Below are 20,447 nucleotides of genomic sequence, written 5' to 3' on the forward strand. Positions count from 1 at the left end.
CGCATTCCTGGAAATGAGACTAGTCACTGTCACCTTGAATTAATTTTATCCCCACTTCCTCTCACCTGCTTACTGTCTCTCCTCATCCCCCTCTTTTACCTTCCGGACAATCTCTCAGTTTTACTCTGTAACCAAATGGGCTTACAATCTTCTAAGGATTATTTTTCAAGAGTCTCTACAGGAATGCAGGATGACAATTGTCTGAGCCACTACAGCCGACCAAGTTAAAGCTCCTCTTCTACTAAGTGACCGTGTTTTACAGTGTAAAAACAACCTGAAGAACAGGAGAAAACGGAAGATTAGAGGACAGAACCCCCTAAATGGTTATCTAGTACCAAGTGGTCTGCCCTAAACTGATACACACACACATACATTAAATGTATTTAGCAGGTTGTGTTTATATCGTGATTCACATATATATGTTAACAATAACAATTAAGGTAAAAGAGGCAACTAGCTTGAGATGGAGCAGGGGTAGAGAGACCTGAGAAAGGGTGGATGGAGGAGAGGAAATAAGGTGAGTGATGGATGTTATTATATTTTAATTAAATTTGAAAAATAATACCGATTCACCCAATTCATTAATATGGGTTTTTTGTGCCCTTTGCCTTTTCTTTTACCATAATTAAAAAAATTATTTTCATTACGTAGCTATTTTAGTCTCTTGATTAAATTTATTTCATGTTTATTACCTTTGTGTTTATAGCTTCTAGAAATGGGATTGCTTTTTCTTTTGTAATTAATTTGGTATCGGTATAAATTAATGCTTCTGATTTTTTTATATGTTAATTTTGTAAGTTGTATCCTGAAACTTCACCGAATTTTATATTTCAGTTGTAAGAGACTTTGGAAGTTTCTGCATAGAATGCTTTCTGCAAACAGAGATAATTTGACTTGTTTTTTTTTTTTTTCCAATTTGGATGCCCGTTATTTCTCTTACCTAATTGCTCTGTTTAAGGTTTCTAGTAGTTGAGGCTGGAGAGATGGCTTATTGCTTTGAGGCATAAGCCAAAGCTGAACATAATGGCCAAGAGTATGTAGTGGAACAAAGCTGTTCAAGGCAACACAAAGCAGCATGTGTCAGGAAACAGAAAACAAGCAAATAGTACTGGAATGAGCTATATCATTCTGGGTTTAGATCTGTAAAGTTTATTTATCTTTCAATTTTGCAGTTCTTTTTATTATTTAGTTAGATTATTTGATATTTGATCTGATATTTATAGTTTAATTTTGGCTTGATATTCTTTCCCCAGTTTCTTGATCTTTAGCAATGATTTTTTTCTTAAAAATTATAATTTCTTTCATTTCATTTATTTTTTGAGTTTATAATATAATTGTATCATTTTCCCCTCCCCTTTCCTTCCTTTAAAATTGTTGGTTTTGTTGCACACCACAGGTTTTTGTAAAGTACCATTTACATAATTTACTTTTTAATTGAATATTCTTATTCATCATAGCAAAATTGTACTATATAAAATTCCTGGAAAATATTTCATGTACAGTAGACAAGAATGTGTATTCAGAATATTTTACAAATGTCCATTTAGTGTAAGATTCAATTTAACTTTGATATGTTTGGTGGATAGATAAATCAACTAATATTCTATTATACTTTATCTATCTCCCACTTAAGGAATTGTAATGTTTTAATTTTAATGAATATATATATATATATATATATATATATATATATATATATATATATATATATATACATACATATGTGTGCATATATTTATTTGCTGAATTGATCCATTTCATCATTATGGGAATAATTTCTTTGTGGTAGACTACCTTTTGGGCATGAATGAGGCCCTAGGTATAATTTGAAGTACTATAGAACCTAAAAGAAAAAAGTCCTTGTTACCAGTTCATGCCTTTGCTTGTTTGCTTTTATACTTTTAAGCTCAATTTATGAAAATGTATGGTATGTTTGGTATCTTTTGGCTTCCAGTTTGCTGGAATATTCTATTTTATCCCTTTACTCTCAGTAAATCAGTATAATTATAGGCACAGTGATATCTGTATAAGAAACACAAATAGATATATAAGATAAGATGCAAACACAACCTGCTAAATGCATTTGCTTAAGTTTTCTGCTTAGAAATACTCAATTACCCTACCATATAGTCCGTTTTGTTTTTATACCAGAATACGTTAGACTGGTCATATGTACTAAATGGTACATTTGCTGAGGGCTGGTAAGGTGATGGCATGTTTAGCATTTGTTAAAACTCCATCTGCAAGATGATATATTGAATGTTGTATCTTCCAAGAGGATGAACACTCCTTTTCACATGACAAACATGCCGAAAGTGATGTCACTTTCACAAGCCTCGTGTTAATACTGGGATTAATATATTTGTGAGGACAGGCCTCTCATGGTCTAAACATATTCTGTTAGGTTTCCATCTCCCAACACTATCATCTTGCAGATTAATTTTAAGCACATGAATTTATAGGGGATAAAAGTCATTCAAACCATAGTAAGATCTAACTAATAATACTATAGCCCTCTTTTACTCATCACTATCTTTCAGGTCTGATTGCACCTGATCATACCATCCATTCTCATATCCATTGTTATAAATGCATCACATGAGATGTCCCTCTTTGGATGTATGTATACTCCCTATTCCTGATTATCCCTTCTCTGTTCAGCTCACCTTAGAAGCTTATAGACATTCTATCATCTTGTCACAGATTATCTAACCTTAGATTTAAGGTACCACCAAATCTCCTCCTAGTCCTTTACTTCCCTTAGAGCAGTGGTCCTCAACCTCCCTACTGCTGAGACCCTTTAATACAGTTCCTCATGTTGTGGTGACCCCCAGCCATAAAATTATTTTGTTGTTACTTCATAACTGCAATTTTGTTACAGTTATGAATCAGATTGTAAATATTTTTGGAAATCAAGGTTTTCTAAAGGTGTTGTGCCATACAGGTTGAGAACTGCCGCCTTAGACTGTATATAGTCCCTCTTTTTCTGCATCATCAGAGTAACACTTCAAAGACTGAGCTAGATTATGATTTGATCATAGGTATTGGTCTGGTTACCTGCATGAGCAATAAGAATAAATTCTTGCAGAAAGGGCTTGCTATCAATCAAGATGATATACTTACTTAGAAGAAAGCATGTTGCATTATAGTTTGATTGTAAAATATCTCCCATATCCTCTTATTTAAATCCTGCAGTAAGTAAATAATACAAAATACAAGACATACCCAGTTATTTGGGATTTAGACAAACAATGAATTGTTTTTCAGTGTTAGTTTTGTCTCATATATTACGTGGAAACACGATCATCATAGAAATTTGAAGTTTAAATTTAACTGTGAAGTTCTTGAGCTTGTTGCACTGTGTTCTGAGGAGGTGAGATTAAGAATGAAGGTGAAAGCTTCTTATATCTGCTATCAAGAAAGTGTTCAGCCTTCCATATTTTGTCTTAAATTGGTAATTATTTCAGCCTTCTATTTTCCCAAAGCCTCAGTGAGGTTTATAAAGTCAGCGGGTACCATGTGATTGTTATTTTCTTCACCCCTCTCCACTGTTTGCCTAATGAATTGTATTGCCGGCTATTCACACCAGACACTACCTACTTTGTCTCCTTTACTGCATTTTTCTTGGCTTTACATACCTGAGTTCAAGATTTATTGATTCTATTAAATTCGATCTTAATAGATTTAGGACTCAGCTGAAGAAGATGAAATATTTTTGGAGGCTATATATGTATTTAAATGTGTTATCTTGAATATAATCTGATGATCAGAAGCAGGTAATAGGAACAAAGCAAATGTGCCAAAGTTAGACTCCAGGTCCTTGTCACTGGCTTCAACCAGAAATTTAAGTTTTCTGGATAATGTAAAATTTTGGGGATTGAAAAACATGCATGTCCTAAAATCCAGAAAATCTCTTTTAAAACCAGCAACCAGTGACTTTCTTGAAATGAATCAACACTGCAACCTTTTCCTTGTCTCCACTCACAATAAGATTTAAATGAATCTGTAAAATTTTTTGCTGTTTTAGCCATATAGTTAAAACTGGTGACTAATTTTAATGCAAAATAAATCTATATATTTTGAAAAGATCACAGTAGTTCTGCACCTTAATGAATGATAGTTTTTTCTCAATTTTTACTTTTTTGTCCTTCCATTCTTTCTAGTCCTCCCCTGCCCACTTCCCCTCTTTCTTAGATCATCTCTTCCTGTTTTCCTTAACAAAAAGAAGCAGGCCTCCTAGGAATATGAACTGAACATTGCATAAGAAATTACAGTAAGTCTAGGCACAAACCCTCATATCAAGGCTGGATAAGGCAACCCGGTGGGAGCACAGGGACCCAAAAGCAGGCAAGAGTCAGAGACAGTCCTCGTTCCCACTGTTAGGAGTCCCACAAGAATATCCAGCTTCATATTCATAAACATGTATGCAGAGGATCTAGCTCAGACCCATACAGGGTCAAGATTTCTGCTTTAGTCTCTTAGATCCCCTATGAGCCCTGCTTAGTTGATTTTGTGGGCCATGTTCTCCTGGTGTTTGAAGCCCCTGTGGCTCCTGCAATCTTTCCCTCCCCTTTCCTGTAGGGTTCCCTTGGCTCCAACTAGCACTTGCTCAGCTGTGGGTCTCTGCATCTGGTCCCATCAGTTGCTGGGTCATGACTCTGATGACAGTTGGGTTAGGCACTGATCTATGAGTATAGCAGAATATCATTAGTAATCATTTCATTGACTTTTTGCCAGTTATGTTTGGTTCTATCCTGGGTCTCTGGGCTGCCCTGCCTCTGGTTCCTGGTCATCTAGGTAGTGTCAGGCATAGGCTCCATTTTGTGACATGGGCTTCAAGTTGGACTGGTCATTAATTGACCATGTGGACAGATTGTAGGCTGAAGATTTTATGACTGGGCTGGTGTTCACTGAAGTCTTGCCTGGTTACAGGAGAAGGCTGGATCAGGCTACATATCTATTCCCCATTACTAGAAGTCTTCACTAGGGTCACCCTGGTAGATTCCTGGAAATTTCCATCGCACTAGGTTTCTACCTCACTTCCAAATACTGCCCCAACCCTAGTTCCAGTCATCTCTCCCAGTACTCCCTCCCTCCACCTCCAGCATGACCCCTCCTGTTCTCATCTGTACCCGTGCCTTGTCCTCTCACAAAATATGGTATAGTTTTAAATGTCTCCAATTCAACCACAAAACAATTTACAAAGTGAATGTAACTGAAATTACATTTGGACATCCAAAAACTAATCTATAAATTCTAAAAATCCTACCAATTCAATCGATTTCTACCATTTTCTGTGAGCAGTGTGTATGTATGTTCAAAAGATAATCTGTCAACATTGTGGGTGGAAATTCAGTCTACTTTTTCTACCTGACTTACCACTTTTTCACCAGTATATTAAATGTTTCTTAAAAGAGTATGCTGGCATAAATTTATCTTATACTAAAAGTCTCATGGAAGAGGGATTGATTTTATGACAATCTGACACGCTTTGGAACTGTTCACTTACCTAGGTAAAAAGCCAAACATCATTATGTTTTAGTACCTCTTTGTCATGAATTCAAACTTCAGAAAAAATATAAAATGGCTTGCCCAAATGAAGATATATCACCATCATCTTGGCATGCTGTTTGATAGGACTGGCATATTCAGTGACTATTATACTTTATATTTTTCCTCCCTGGACTACATATTCAATTCTGGTGGTATCCTGGCAAAATCATAGCGTAACTTGATGGTACAACTAAAATTCTAATCATGGGATTTGGAATCTTAGGCCTTTATACTTCATAATGTAGCAGAGTAATACTCAAATGCTTACAGAAATTACTGATCATAAAATAGTGCACTAGCATAAAAATTTAAAATCAAACAATTTAAAGTTAGCACACCTCCACAATCCTTTACCACTTATATTTTTCCTTCAGTTTCACATTGATGGTCGTTTTCTAACCCAAAGTTAAGCTAAAACTGAATGCTAACTTCTACTAAGCAATCTGTGGAATAAGTGAAATTACAGCTTTAATGTGTGGTCTTTTGAGAGAACTAGTGGCCAACACCATTTCTTGTCCTCCCGTGGGCATAACAATCATCTTTTGATGGAAATGAACACAAAGCAGTATTTAGAAATTAAAACACTTTAATATAAACATTTTTCAGAATATAGACCGATTTCTATCAGCCCTTTTGGAGAACATTTTAAAAGTATATATCATCTAATTTATTATACACTAATTTTCCACTTTCAAAACTAGAAAATACAAAAATACACTGCAAATTAGATTTAACAAAAAAGTCTATGTTGTTTTATACATTTTCATTGAAGAAAACAGAAATGTTAACACATGACAGTAGTAAAATACCACCAATACTAACACAAATTCTTAAAAGGAATGGATTCTGTGAAGTTTGGTCTCCCACAGGGCTGACCATTCTTCCAAAATCAAACAAGGTTGGGAAAATTCAGGGTGGTGTGGCTGTAGACCACATTGCAATTCACCATTTTAAGTACATAATTTCCATGAGCAAACAACTTATTTCCATTACAACTTTATGGACAAAGTAGAAACACCTCTACTTTAAGAAAACTGTATTATACATAAGCAATAGAGTAAGTTTTCTTTCTTAGAAAGTCAAAGAAAGTGACTTTAGAAAAGCACAATGAATAATTTTACTTCATCTGGCTTTGTTAGAGATTAACTGTACACATGTACAAATACACAAAGAACACAAATTTCAGGAAACCAAAATTTTCAACTGTTTTTCAACCTTAAGGTAACTAAACTGCAAACTAGAAAACACTGAATCTTCTGCTTTCTCTTCAGCAGGTTTCTTCTCTGCTCTTAGTATTGTGTCCTTGCTTTTTTGAAGGCTAGGTTTAGACTTTGTGGTTCTTCTTTCAATTACATTTTGAAAGGAGGGAATGGCAGAAAAAGAGGGGTGGGGAAGTAGGAGAGAGAGGAGAGGAGAGGAGGGGAGTGGAACGGAGCGAAGCAGAGCAGAGCAGAGCAGAGCAGAGCAGAGCAGAGCAGAGCAGAGCACAGCACAGGACACCTACACACGATCACACACGTATACACATACACACATATGTATATATAGGCACACATATATAATACACACATACACAGAGATAGACTCTTTTCTTGAATGGACACTGACTTTAACCCTTCTCTTCATCCAAAGTACTCAATTTTATCTAAAATTTCTCCACCGATTTCATCAGATTTTTCCCCCGCTGGTTTTCTTATTCACTCTTATGTAAGTAAAATTAAAAGTTCAAATTCTTTGAGTACATTTACCTCAAAACAGTTCCTTAAATGCTGGATTTAGATGTCTTGTATATTGTTTCTCATGTTCAATTTCAAATTTCGAAAACAAAGAAACCCAAAGGTTTTCTGTGCTGCTTCTGTACCTATATTTCCTTATTACTCCTGTCTTTATCTAAACCAATATTGTTTTCTCTTAGTCCTTTTCGGTATATTATAGGTTCAGAACCCAAGAATTGACTCATCCCAAAGGATTTCCTCTTCTGTTCTTTCTTCAACAGATTTCTTTTTCTGTCTTTTGTGCTTACGTTCTTCTTTCTCTGAGGATGCTTCATGCTTTCTTTTCTTTCTTCGATGCTTAACTTTTTCAGAGCTGACTCCAGCTTTATCTTCCTCTCCTTTACTTTGCTTGGGTCTCTTGTCTTTGTCTAAATCTTTATCCTGATAGCTTCTTTTTCTTTTATGCTTGGACTGTCCCTTCTCTGGCCTTTCTTTTCCTTCCTCCAGGTGTCGTCTTCTCTTCTGATGTCGCCTTTTATGACTTGTTTCATGGGCACTGGCATTGTCATTTGAGGGCAGATGCTTGTAAATGTCATAGTCTACACTGTATGAGCTAGGGTTATGTTCTTGTTGACTAAGGCTCAGGGAAACAGGCATTTCTGAGAACTCTTCTGTGGTAAGCTGATAGTAGCTATCAGTGTCTAGGCTTGGCTGGTTCTCATAAGCTGGTAAGCAATGAGGTAACTTGTTTTCTACTGCTTGTGCAAGGCTGTATGGATCTGGGTAGGTCGGGAAAGTCTCACATGGGAGTCTTTCCTCAAACATCCCATGACTGGAACTTGCGTCAACCATTTCTCCGTAATTATGGGTTTCAAAAGAGCTATCAATTCTTCTAAAAGAAGTCTTTGGCTCAAATTCTCTAGATTCCTGTGCCTTGTTGTAATCATCAGATTCACTTTGGAACTCATCATTTCTCCTCATTGACTGAGGTGCTAACCAGTGAGGAGTTTGGCCCTCCACTGGGGACTCATTATATTCTTGCTGGTAGGTCTGTGGTGCCTCATATGAAACCCTTTCCTCACATGGCCTCTGTGTCTGTCCAGAATGAACCATTTCTGTGTACCTGTGATCCCCGTACCTATTGCTTTCTGACATCCGTCTGAAACTAATATTGGGATCAAGTCCTCTGGCCTTCTGCTCTTTGATGTAATCTTCAAGTTCATCTTGGAAAGAGTCATATGTCTTTGACTCTGCTGGTAAATGATGAGGTTGCTCCTCTACTGCTCTAGAATCACTGTATGGTCCTGGGTGTGCCCAGAAATTTTCAAGTGGAAGGTTTTGTTCAAGCATTTGATGTCTGGGTCTAGAATCAACCATTTCTCTGTATCCATGGGTTTCCATGTAAGTATCCTCCATGTTCCTGAAATGAGCCTCGGGCTCTAGCTCTATATTCTTCATTTGGATGTAATCTCCACATTCAGCTTGGAAAGACTCTTGCATTTTCTTTGAATTCTTCACTTGATTGATAACATGAGATTCTCTACAAAGAAAATAATACAAATTTTTGACTACTGAATATTTTCTTTGCTCTAAAATATTAGTTTAAACAAAACAGAGATCAAAATAATAATTTAAATAGTATAAATTAAAAAAAAGAATTTGATGCTCAAAATGCATAGTACAGATAGATATCTCTGTAGAATGCCACAAGTTTTGCACAAAAACATTTCTTAGAAGACAGCAGAGTGGAGACACCAATTTGTCCACAAAATTGAAATAAAATCACAGGTGCAGAGCTGCAGGGAGAGAAAATGCTGTGGAAAGATACCAGAGTGCAATAGGAGACAAGAACAGAGTGAAATAAGGGAACACAGAATGTTAGGCATATACAAGACTTAAATAGATATCTCTGTAATACTGAATGCACAGCATTAAACGAGGGATGAAAAGATGCACCTCAATGGGGCTCTCAGTACAAGGAAAATGCTTAGTGAAACCAGCAGAAACCAGTGCCTTGCAAAAATATAGTCCAAGATAGAGACCTATGATCTATACTATTAAGCTGACCCCAAAGAAGTCTCCTGTATTCCTCAGATTAATTCACTGCTGCTGAAATGAGGAAACATTTAAAAAGCTTTCCTGTTGTCCAGCTTTTGTTTTCTGGATGAATAAACCCATGCATTTTAGTATCTCCAAATCCCAACTGCCCCACTGATTCATAGAATATATGCATTGTCCAGACTATAAAGATAAACAAAGGGACTTTAGATGTAAACAACACCATAAATCAAAGGGACTAAGCATAAAGTATTTGATTCAACAGTCACAGAATACGTATTGTTTTCAATAGCTTTTCTGAAACTGCATAGCTAGGAAAACATTAGAAGAGAAAAGTTGCTCCCTAAATGGACTTGGGCTTGCTTTGTAAGAGGGAATCCATGCATACTGTTGTAAACCTGCTCCAAAACCCAAGATAGAAGAGGTCTTGGACTCTGGGAAACTACTATAAGATGGTTGAGCTGAATTGACATAGCATCAAACTATCATCTAAATATCTATATTTATATCTACAAAGGCTATTTTCTGCCTTAAACAAAAAAGCTTCTCCAATGCAAATAAATGCAGAGACTCATGGCTGTACAATATGCTGAGAATAAAGGCTCAGCCCTAGATTAGACATGTGTGCTACTCATTTAAGAATCAAGAAATACGGTAGAAGATGGGTCAGAAAGAATTACTAAGTGCTGGTAAATGAGAGAAGCGGCTGAAAATTTCATCTTTTAAACAAAATATAGATATGATAACTATGAACTTACAGGAGCTGTGTACACTGCCACTGGGTCTACAGATGTTGGACCCTCCTACCAGTCAGATATGAAGAGGAAAAGGATTCATAAGCTCCTACTACATACTGTTGATCCATTGTTAAGCAACAGATTCTTGGACAGGGTAAGTATAATATCCAGATGTGTACCCAATGGTGATTTCACAAGGTTCTTCTGATGGTTAGTTCCAAACTCAAGATCACATAGACATCCCTAATTAAACTTCATGGAACATTAAACAGAACCAAAATTAGTAAATAGGAGAAAGTGACTTATAGGAAAAGGGGGCTTGGAATGTTGGAGTAAAACAGGAGAGGCAGGGAGAGTAAAAATAAAATACACAGCATACATGCACAAACTGTTAAAGAACAAAAGTAATTAACAAAATAAGAAAACACAATACAACAAATTTTGATGAGAATGCAGAGAAAAATAAATATATATTTTGTGGGAATTTAAATTAATATAGCCACTATGGAAGTCTATATGGAATACCATATGATATATGGTATATCATATGATATAACTATAAGAGTAATATAGTTATAACATATGGTATACCATATGACATAACTATATTACTCTTAAACATATACCCAAAAGAATCCTAGGTGGCATACAAGAGATGCCTACACAGCAATACTTGATGCAATACTGTTTACAGCAACCATGTTATCCAATAGTTTAGGTGACCATCAGCAGATAAAGAATGTTCTGTGATGTGCAAAGAAACACTGTTATGAAGAAAATTAAAATCATATTGTTTGCTAAAAATTCTGGAGATTAAGATATTAAGTAAAATACTTCAGACCCAGGAAAGTAAGTATTGACTGTTTTCTTTTATATGTGAGATCGAGACATTTAAAAAATTCCCATAACAGCAAAAGGGGGGCAATTAGGGAAGATATTAGGATAATGGGAGAATAAATATGATCAAGTGTGTTTTATAAATACATAAAAGTATTTCCATGGAACTTATTATTTTATCTAAGAAATACATGGTAATGAAAAAACAGGCCTAGGGTAAAATGGAGGATGGTGGAAAAGTCTCATGCTACTGTAATATTACAAATGTTAATGTATGTTGGTATATTGTGGCTAATCACCATTAATAACCATTGCCCTAATAAACTGTCTGAGTGGCATGTTTTTTCAAAATCAGTTATTTTTGTAGATATACCGATATTATAGGTTATTTATTTAAAATCCCAACGTTTTCTTTCTAATGTATAAAGTGTATTTTCATTTGCTGAGTCTAACAATTTAGCTCCTGTGGTAGACTGAATAAGAATGGCTTCAATAGGGTTCATGTTTGAATACTTGGTACCCAGTTAGTGGAATCATTTGAAAAGATATGGGAGGCATGGCCTTGTTGGAGGGAGTTGTATCCTTGCAGGAAGAATTTAAGGTTTCAAAAGACTCTGACCATTCCCAGTGTTATCTCTTTCTCTGTCTCCTACTTGCAGATCATGAACTCTCAGCTGTCACTAGACTTTTGTTTCAGCATCATGGATTCTTATCCCTCTGAAACTGTTTAGCCCAATTAAATGCTTAATGGTATTTTGTCATAACAATAGAAAAGTAACTAAGACAGCTTCTAAATAATCACATCCAAACACTATACTTTCTTATAGAATAAAATAACAAATTTTATGTTTTGATTTCAAAACCAACAAACTAATTTATACAAAATATAAATGACCCTTTCCCATACTACAAAGATTACTTTACAATTGTCCACTAAATTCTCTTCTTCTTAAAACCATATATTAATTTTGACTAAAAATGGCTTATGCCCTCTATTCTTAGCCATTATACTTGACTGTAAAGATAATGACTAGATCATGGAATTCTTAGAATTAAGAAAACCATTTTGAGATGCTTTGAATTTACATGGCTAGCCTGAAGAAATGATCTTTTAGCACATCTACAAAGAAAAAATAATGTTGTCTATTCAGAAGAGTACTAATTTACCAGACAGATCTGTCGGTTCATTATTGTGCTAAAATATCCTTGGCACTAGTATGTAGTATGGCTCAAATACCACTTACCACTTCTAGGTTCAAGTCATAGAAAAATGACTATCTAGAAAGTTTGAAAATATATTAAAGAGTATTTGACTAGAAGCTTTGATCTTTGGTAACATGAGAATGCTTTTCTTTTACGAGAGAAAAACACTTACTTAATTTGATGTTCAGTTCCTTGCATGTGGGACCGGAACATATACAAAGATGTAAAGGTGATACTGCAGATATGGCATACGTAGGTTCTCATTCTATATGCTATAAAATGAGAGAATTTTAAAAGATCAGTATGGAAATGCTTAGAACCAGATAATGTCAGTGATAGATAAGAATTTATTAAAAACTTTCTACTTGAAATTTCCCAATAAAAACTGGTCCCAAATGACAAAATAATTTGCTGGCAGTCATGGGAGCAAATAGTAGAGTTGGCATCTTGGAGCCCAAGTCTCTAAATTTAATGCCCAGAATTTTTTTATACAATACACTATATGTATAGTCTTTATTTATTTCTTAACCATCTGCTATCTACTTGCTCACTGCTGCTATATGTACTGTATAGCAGTGACTTCAAACTTAACATGGCTAACAAACTTATTATTCCTAGTTCTGCAACACTCTTTTTTATTTTCTGTTAGTTATTTTTCTACTCAACCAAACATTGAAATGTCCCATGAGTTTAATTTTAAAATTACAAAATTTTACTTTCTCAAACTCTAATCACTGTAGTTCACTAGTTATGAAAACAATTTCCACAAATTTTAGAAAAGAGAACCAGTGAGGCCTACATATAGGTTAATAGGTGAAAGTAAAAATCTAAAATAATACTTGCCATTTAAAATGAGTAAAATTAAAAACTGTAAAAAGACTCTATAATAAGCTGTATAATAGCTACCTAACTATTCTACTTCTACAGTGGAATTAGAAGCAGGAGATAAACTTATTTCTAAAACTCATAATCTTTCCATTTTCTTTCTTGGTAAGGAGGAGGAAGAAGGGGAGGAGAAAGAGGAAAAGGAGAAGGAGGAGGAGGGGAGGAGGAGCAGGAGGAAGAAGAAGAAGAAGAAGAAGAAGAGGAGGAGGAGGAGGAGGAGGAGGAGGAGGAGGAGGAGGAAAGAACAACTTTCACAAGACAAGTACAAAATCAGCACTCTTCCAGACACAAGGCAATAAATTGGCATCATAGAGATTTTAAGAACAACCAGAACCACCTTCTTGTAAATCAAACAGCAGATGAATTACTTATAGGAAGATTAGTTAATAATAATTAGGCATACTGAAATTTGCTGAACAGTAATTATTTCCAGAAACAAAAGAATACTTACAGGGTAAAATAAAAATAATGACATTGAATAACATGTTCAGTATTAATGCCAGTGATCAACAGGTTACATTAAACTTTGAGTGAGTGTTTTGATAACAGTACTCAGAATATCTTTTAGACAGCAAACAGTCTTTTGGATATATGGTGCTACAGAACTTGATTATTTACATAAAAATATAGGTAGACTTCTGTCTTACCTGCTAAATTCATCAACTCAAAATGGACTAAAGCCTTAAATTTTAACATATTTGCAGATGATAACAATTTTTAAAAAAGAAGTCATAAGTTTCAAGAAGAGTGGGGAGTATATAGGAGGACTTAAAGAGAGGAAAGTGAAAGGAGATATGTTACAATTACAATATAATCTAAAAAACAACAACAAAGGAAATTACTAGAAGAAAGTACAGGTAAAATGTTTCAGTACTCTGTAATATGTGAGGACTTTTTGGACAAGTCTCCCAAAATTCAGGAAGCAAATTCAAATATAGACAAATCAGATTCTAAAAAATGTTAAAGCTCCTGAACAATAAAGAAAAATACAATAGAGTTAACAGGCAATCTATAAATGGCTAAAAATATTTACAATATATACATTCATACATGTGTATATATACACACATATAAGTATATACATATGTATATACATATATGTATATATGTATACATATACATACACATGTATATATGTATACATATACATACACATGTATATATATATATATACACACATACATACACACACAAGCAATATCCAGAATATATAAGGAACCCCAAAAGCTCAATAACAAAAACCTTATAGTCATTTCTCAAAAGGAGACATCCAAATGTCCAACAAGTACATAAAAATACAGAATATCACTAATAATCAGGTAAATACAAACTGAAAGAACAAGATTTCATCACACCCCAAGAAGTATGGCTAACATACAGAACATCATTAATCATCAGGTAAATACAAACTGAAAGAACAAGGAGATTTCATCACACCCCAAGAAGCATGGCTAGTACAAAAAAGCCTAAGGATAGGAAATGCTGGTGAGGATGTGAAGAAAATGTTGATAGAAACATCAATTAGAATAGTCATTCAAAATATGGAGGATACTTAAAAATTAAGAAAAGAATTACCATATATTCTTGTAAACATAATAATAGTGTATACTCAAAGCAACCAAAATCAGTATATAAGAGACATGTGCATTCCCATGTTTATTATATCATTATTCACAATATGCAAGAAATGAAACAACTCAAGTACTCATCAATTGATGAATGTATAAAACATGGTACATACAATGGAATATTACTCTGTCATAAAAAATACTAAAATCCTGATAGAGTCAAGAAGATTTGGGGTATTAGTTCACCGTATACTAATAATAGATAACACTTATATTCATATATTTCAAAAAGCCAGGAAGATAATTTTGAAAAAATTCATTACAAAAACCGTGAATGTCTTAGGATATAAATGTGTTTGTCTTGTCTTAGCTATTATACAAAGTACACCTGTATCAAACAGTATATGATAGTCCCATGTGTACCCACAGCTTTAACAATTTTTTGTCTTTGAAAAGTTTGAATGAAAGATTACTTAAAAATCATCCTGTATCTCCCTTTCCTGGAGGCTAAGTTCAGTTTCTGGAATGAATGTGGGAATTAGTTTTTAAAACTAATACTGCAAATGAATTATAAGAGATGTTATTGAGGAGAGAAAATTTCCAATTCCTTGTCTATATATTTTCCTCTTTCAAGTTTTTGGTTTGGTTTGTGAGTTTCTGGTTTAACAATGATTAACAGTGAAGTCTATTGATTTTCTATAAAATGGGCTACTTAGGCAGTAAATGTGGGTCTTCATAGCAACCTTTTCTAGGAAATTACTGCTATCTTTATCTTATAGATGTGAAAACCAAACTGGAGATGACCTTGGTCAACAGCATACATACTGAGTATACCTAAGTGATGCAGAATAAACAAGACTTCCAGTTTTCTCTAGATTTGTGTTTTTAAAAGCTGGTTATTTCAAAGAGTCACATGGAAAATATTCATGTTGCCTTAGCCCGTGGTTTTTCTATACACTGATGATGTTTGTCATCTTTTTCTAGGAAAATTATACCAGACCTCTTCACATGAAATCTGAGTTTCCAGAGGTGGAAAGCAACTTTCCTACTTCCATGAAAGCTTTCTTGATAATTTTACTGTGCATTCACTATTGAAGTTCTACCTAGATTATTGAGTCTTCTTTGTGATTATAAAGTCTCATTAAACTTGGGTATTTCTTTAGTATTTAGAAAGGCTACGTCACAGTTTTCTGTTTAGCTCTTCTTTTGTTTCTCCACAAATTCCATCAGCATTAAGATTACAAATAGTAGAAATATAGGGGTTTAGAAGGGTTGTTACTCACATGTCAAGTGTCTAGATACAGTTCCACAACTACAGTGTAGGTACGTTTACCTTAGCTCTTGGATTCCCACATACTGATACTACCACTTTCTGGAATAATGTGTAACTCAAAGAGAATAAGTAAAAATGCATAAACCCTTTCTGAATAAATAGGAAGCCTATTAACTGGCCCAGTTATCATACTTCTTGGCCTAATATTTTAAAATAATGGTAAAATATATTTTGTGTGTGCACATATATTATGCATGTATGTATGTGTGTGCATGCATGTGTCATGGAGGTTAGAGGGCAATTTGGGGGAGTTAGTTCTCTACTTAAACCATATGGGTTCCAGAAATAGAACTCAAGTTGTTATTCTTAGCAACAAGCACCTTTGCCCGATGAGCTATCTTATACAAGCCCTGGCCTAATCTTATAAACTGTCTCTACTGTTTCTCACATACTCCTTATCGTGAGCCTATTTAGCTCTACTCTACATACATTTGCTTTGTTTGCATCTTTTAAAAATATTAGTTGAGAAATTCAAATCCAAAGGACCCTGAGATTCTACCTTACACCGATCAGAATGGCTAAGATCAAAACCTCATGTGACAACACATGTTGGCAAGAATGTGGAGAAAGAGGAACACTCCTCCATTGTTGGTGGGATTGCAAACTGGTACAACCACTCTGGAAATCAGTCTGGTGGTTCCTCAGAAAATTGGAAATAGATCTACCTGAAGACCCAGCTATAACACTCTTGGAAATACACTCAAAAGATGCCACACCAGGCCACAGGGGCACATGTTCCACTGTGTTCATAGTGGCCTTGTTTGTGATAGCCAGAGGCTGGAAACAACCCAGATGTCCCATGCAAGAAGAATGGATACAGAAAATGTGGTTCATTTACACAATGAAATACTACTCAGCTATTAAGAACTAGGACATCATGAGTTTTGCAGGCAAATGGATGGAACTAGAAAATATCATCCTAAGTGAGGTAACTCAGATCCAAAAGGATATGCATGGTACATACTCACTATAATAAGTGGACATTAGCCAAAAAACTACAGAATACCTAGGATACACATCACAGAACTCAAAAAGGTCAACAAGCTGAAGGGCACAAGTAAGGATGCCTCTTTCCCACTTGGGAGGGAGAAGAAAGCAATCACAGGAGGGAAGGAGGGAGGGACATGGGACAGAAAGTGGACAGGGTGGGGGTGGAAGGGAGGGAGAGGGAAACCTGATCTGGTATTGGGTGAAGGAAAAGGACTGAAGCCCCGAGGGCCAGCAGAAAGAATGGAATTTCAGGAGGTAGGAGGTGGGGGACCCTCTAGAATGTACCAGAGACCTGGGAGGTGAGAGACTCCCAGGACTCAGAGGGAGGGATCCTAAATGAAATGTCTTACAGTGGGGAGAGGGAACTTGTAGAGCCCACCTCCAGCAGGAAGACAGGGCATTGAGTGAGGGAGGGAGTTGCCATCCCACAATCAAAACTAAGACCCAGGCCTGACACTATTACTGAGGCTATGGAGTGCTCACAAAAAGGGACCTATCATATCTGCCCTCCAAAAGATCCAACAAGCAGCTGAAAGAGTCAGATGTAAATATTTTCACCCAACCAATGGACAGAAGCTGCTGACCCCTGTGGTTGAATTAGGGAAAAGCTGGAAGAAGCTAAGGATGAGGGCCACCCTATAGGAGGACCAGCAGTCTCAATTAACCTGGACCTCCAAGATCTCTCAAACACTGGGCCACCAACTAGGAAGCATACACCAGCTGATATGAGAGCCTCAACACATATACAGCAGAGGACTGCTGGGTCTGTGTTCAAGCAGACTGGAGGCCCCAGGAAGTAGGAAGGTCTGGTGGGGTGGCAGTGGGGGGGGGGGGTAGGGACATTCTCATGAAGACAGGCAGATAGGGAGGAGGTATGGGATGTGGAACAGTCAGATGATGGACCGGGAGGGAAATAAAACCTGGAGTATAATTAATTAATTAAAAAAACCTGACTTTAATTTTAATTACCATATACAAAGGTGTTTAAAAAGCATAAGCCAGCCATATACTGCTATTTCCAAAATTGTTAACATGTGAAGAGACGATAATAGAAATGTAATAGAAGTACAGAAAAGAGAAATAGATTTCATGATACTTGCTTATAGAAAGCATATAGAGAATTAGGCTGTTAAGTAAAAATTCAAGTATAGGTGCCTAATAAATTAACAGTAATCCTAGCAAAGACAAAGGTTTTACAATTTAAGTTGGACTTAGAGAGTCTTGCTTTAATTTTAGATATGTTGAGTAACAAGTAAAACTGAAGCATCTAAGTACATTACTGGAGCTAGAATTAGTAAGATAGCTAAAACAAACACAGTATTTTAAAAAATACATATATACTTTAGTTCCCTATTAGTAATGTAGCCAATTCTGTGCTTTAAGAGCTGAACTTAGGCAACCAGTGATAATAATGAAGAAAAAAGTTCAAATATGGAGAGACATTCACAGAATAGCAGATGAATAGAGGCAATAATAGACAGGAGAAAATGAAAATAGTGGAATAATTAAAGTGGCATATTGTGTTAAGTTGTCCTTTTCCTTTTAACATTATATGTAATGGATGCTTTGCCTGCACGTATGTCTTTGTACAAAGTATATGTAGTGCCCATCCTATAGGAGGCTAGAAAGATGGTGTTGAGATCTCTTGGAAATGGAGTTATAGATGGTCATGGGCTGCAATGTAGATGCCGAAAATTGAACTCAGATCCTCTCTAAGAGCAGCCATGGCTCTTGACTGCTGAGCTATATCTATAGCTACGTAATTGACTTAAAAACAAAAACAAAACCATAACAACAAAAAACACTGGCTCACTTGTAACATGGAATTGCTGTTATTCTTCTCTTTATTTTGCATTAGCTAATTTAATTTCTCTAGATGGTTTTCTTTTGGTTGCTCTTGTTTGAGCAAAGGTTTTGCTATGTACCCCTGTCTGGTGTGGAACTCATTATTTAGTCCAGGCTAGCCTCAAACATATAGTATATGGTAATCTTTCTTCCTCTCACTCCTGAGTGTTGACATTATAGAGATGAGTCACTATGTCTAGCTGAACTAGCTGTTTTCATAATACTCAAATGTTTACTGCTTGGAAGACAGGAGTTACAACAGGGCATATGTATTCTTCGAGCATTAGCTTCAGAGATTAGTGGAAAATGCCTTCTTCCAATAAGTAGACTAAATTATACTGTTGACCTCATGATCAGATAAGAACACCAAAATTCCTTTTGTTGGTAAGATTTTTGTCAACTTGGCAAAAGCTAGGTTCACCTGGCATAAGGGAACCTCAATGGAGGAAATTGATCAGATTTGACTGTGGGCAAAGCCTACGGGGCACTTCCATGATTTGGAAGGGCCCAGCCCATTATGGAAAGTTTCACCCCTGGACAAGTGGTCCTATTTGCTATAAGATAGCAGACTGAGCCAACCATGGCAAACAAGCTAGTAATTAATGTTCCTTCATGGTATCACCTTTACTTATTGCCTCTGGGTTCCTGTCCTAAATCCCTTCATGGTTGACTATAAATGGTAAGCTTTTCTCCCAATGTTGCTTTTGGGCATGGTGTTTATCACAGAAAGTCACCTAAGACATTCTTCTTCCCTCATTCTAATAACCTTGACATTTCAGAGTACTAAATGCTATCTCCCACAGCATCAGCAACAGCCCAAACACTTCTCATTTAGACTCAGTTCAAATTTACTAAGACACCACATATTTCAGATACCCTCTCCTTACCAGGAGGAAAAATATCCAACAAGTGGCAATCCAACATTTCCTCAGATGTTTACTTTTAAAATCAACTGACATATCTACTTAATGCCATGCTCCCTTAAATCATCAGTCTTTAAAATCCTACGTGAAACTATGTCTCTACAAAAAGTTTTAGTACTTTGAACCACACTATGTAGGAAACTGAAATAGTGCAAACAAAGGAAAAGAACTTGAGATAAAGATTCATTAGCAGTTGATTGATACAGACATTAAACTGAACTCTGCTGAGGGATGAACAATTCTATGCTGTTTTTTATGTCTAGCACTAGAAACAGACATGACATTTCCTTCCTTAAGGACCTTAAACTGAAATGGGAGAAAAGGCTCATAGAGAGGTAAGCAGACACACAGGATACAGATACACAAAAGTTTAAGTAAGTAGCTTAGATGGAAGCAAAGATGCTTCTGGACAGCACTGGTAAGTTTAAGAATGAGTATTAGTTTAGTCAGAAGCAGGAAAAACAGTGACAAATATTCAAGTTAAGACACTGTCATAAAAATATTTGTATTTTGAATGAAATACACCAATAATTAAACTGAGAGCACTTTTGTGGAGACAAACCCAGTGGGAGGCAAAATATTTAGAAGGCTATAAACTTTGTGTCTTCAAATTTCTTAAGTATGAAGCATTTACAGGTCTTACTAAAGAAGTGAGTTTGAAATTAGTAGTTTTTAAACAGAGATGAATTCTTTTTACCAATATGCTCTCAAAAGATATCAACGTTGTCAGTCCATACCCCACAGTCTAACTACAAAAGCTCTAGGAATATGTGAAGACCTACAGTAGTGTAGGAAGAGTA

General features: G+C 35.6%; 1 protein-coding gene across 8 annotated transcripts in view; it reads right to left on the bottom strand.

Moving 5' to 3' along the window:
• Nucleotides 1-6,121: 6,121 nt before the first annotated feature.
• Nucleotides 6,122-20,447, bottom strand: part of Zmat1 (zinc finger matrin-type 1) — a 69,250-nt gene continuing 54,924 nt past the window's right edge. For all 8 annotated transcript variants that reach the window (XM_076918623.1, XM_076918622.1, XM_076918621.1 and 5 more), the window contains 2 exons: nucleotides 12,276-12,375; nucleotides 6,122-8,808 (listed from right to left, as the gene is read on the bottom strand). In XM_076918623.1, coding sequence (XP_076774738.1) covers nucleotides 7,491-8,808; nucleotides 12,276-12,375 — 1,418 coding nt within the window. In that variant the 3' untranslated portion in view covers nucleotides 6,122-7,490. The remainder of the gene's footprint in view (nucleotides 8,809-12,275; nucleotides 12,376-20,447) is intronic.

The sequence above is a fragment of the Arvicanthis niloticus genome, chromosome X (genome assembly GCF_011762505.2).
Source record: "Arvicanthis niloticus isolate mArvNil1 chromosome X, mArvNil1.pat.X, whole genome shotgun sequence".
NCBI lineage: Eukaryota > Metazoa > Chordata > Mammalia > Rodentia > Muridae > Arvicanthis > Arvicanthis niloticus.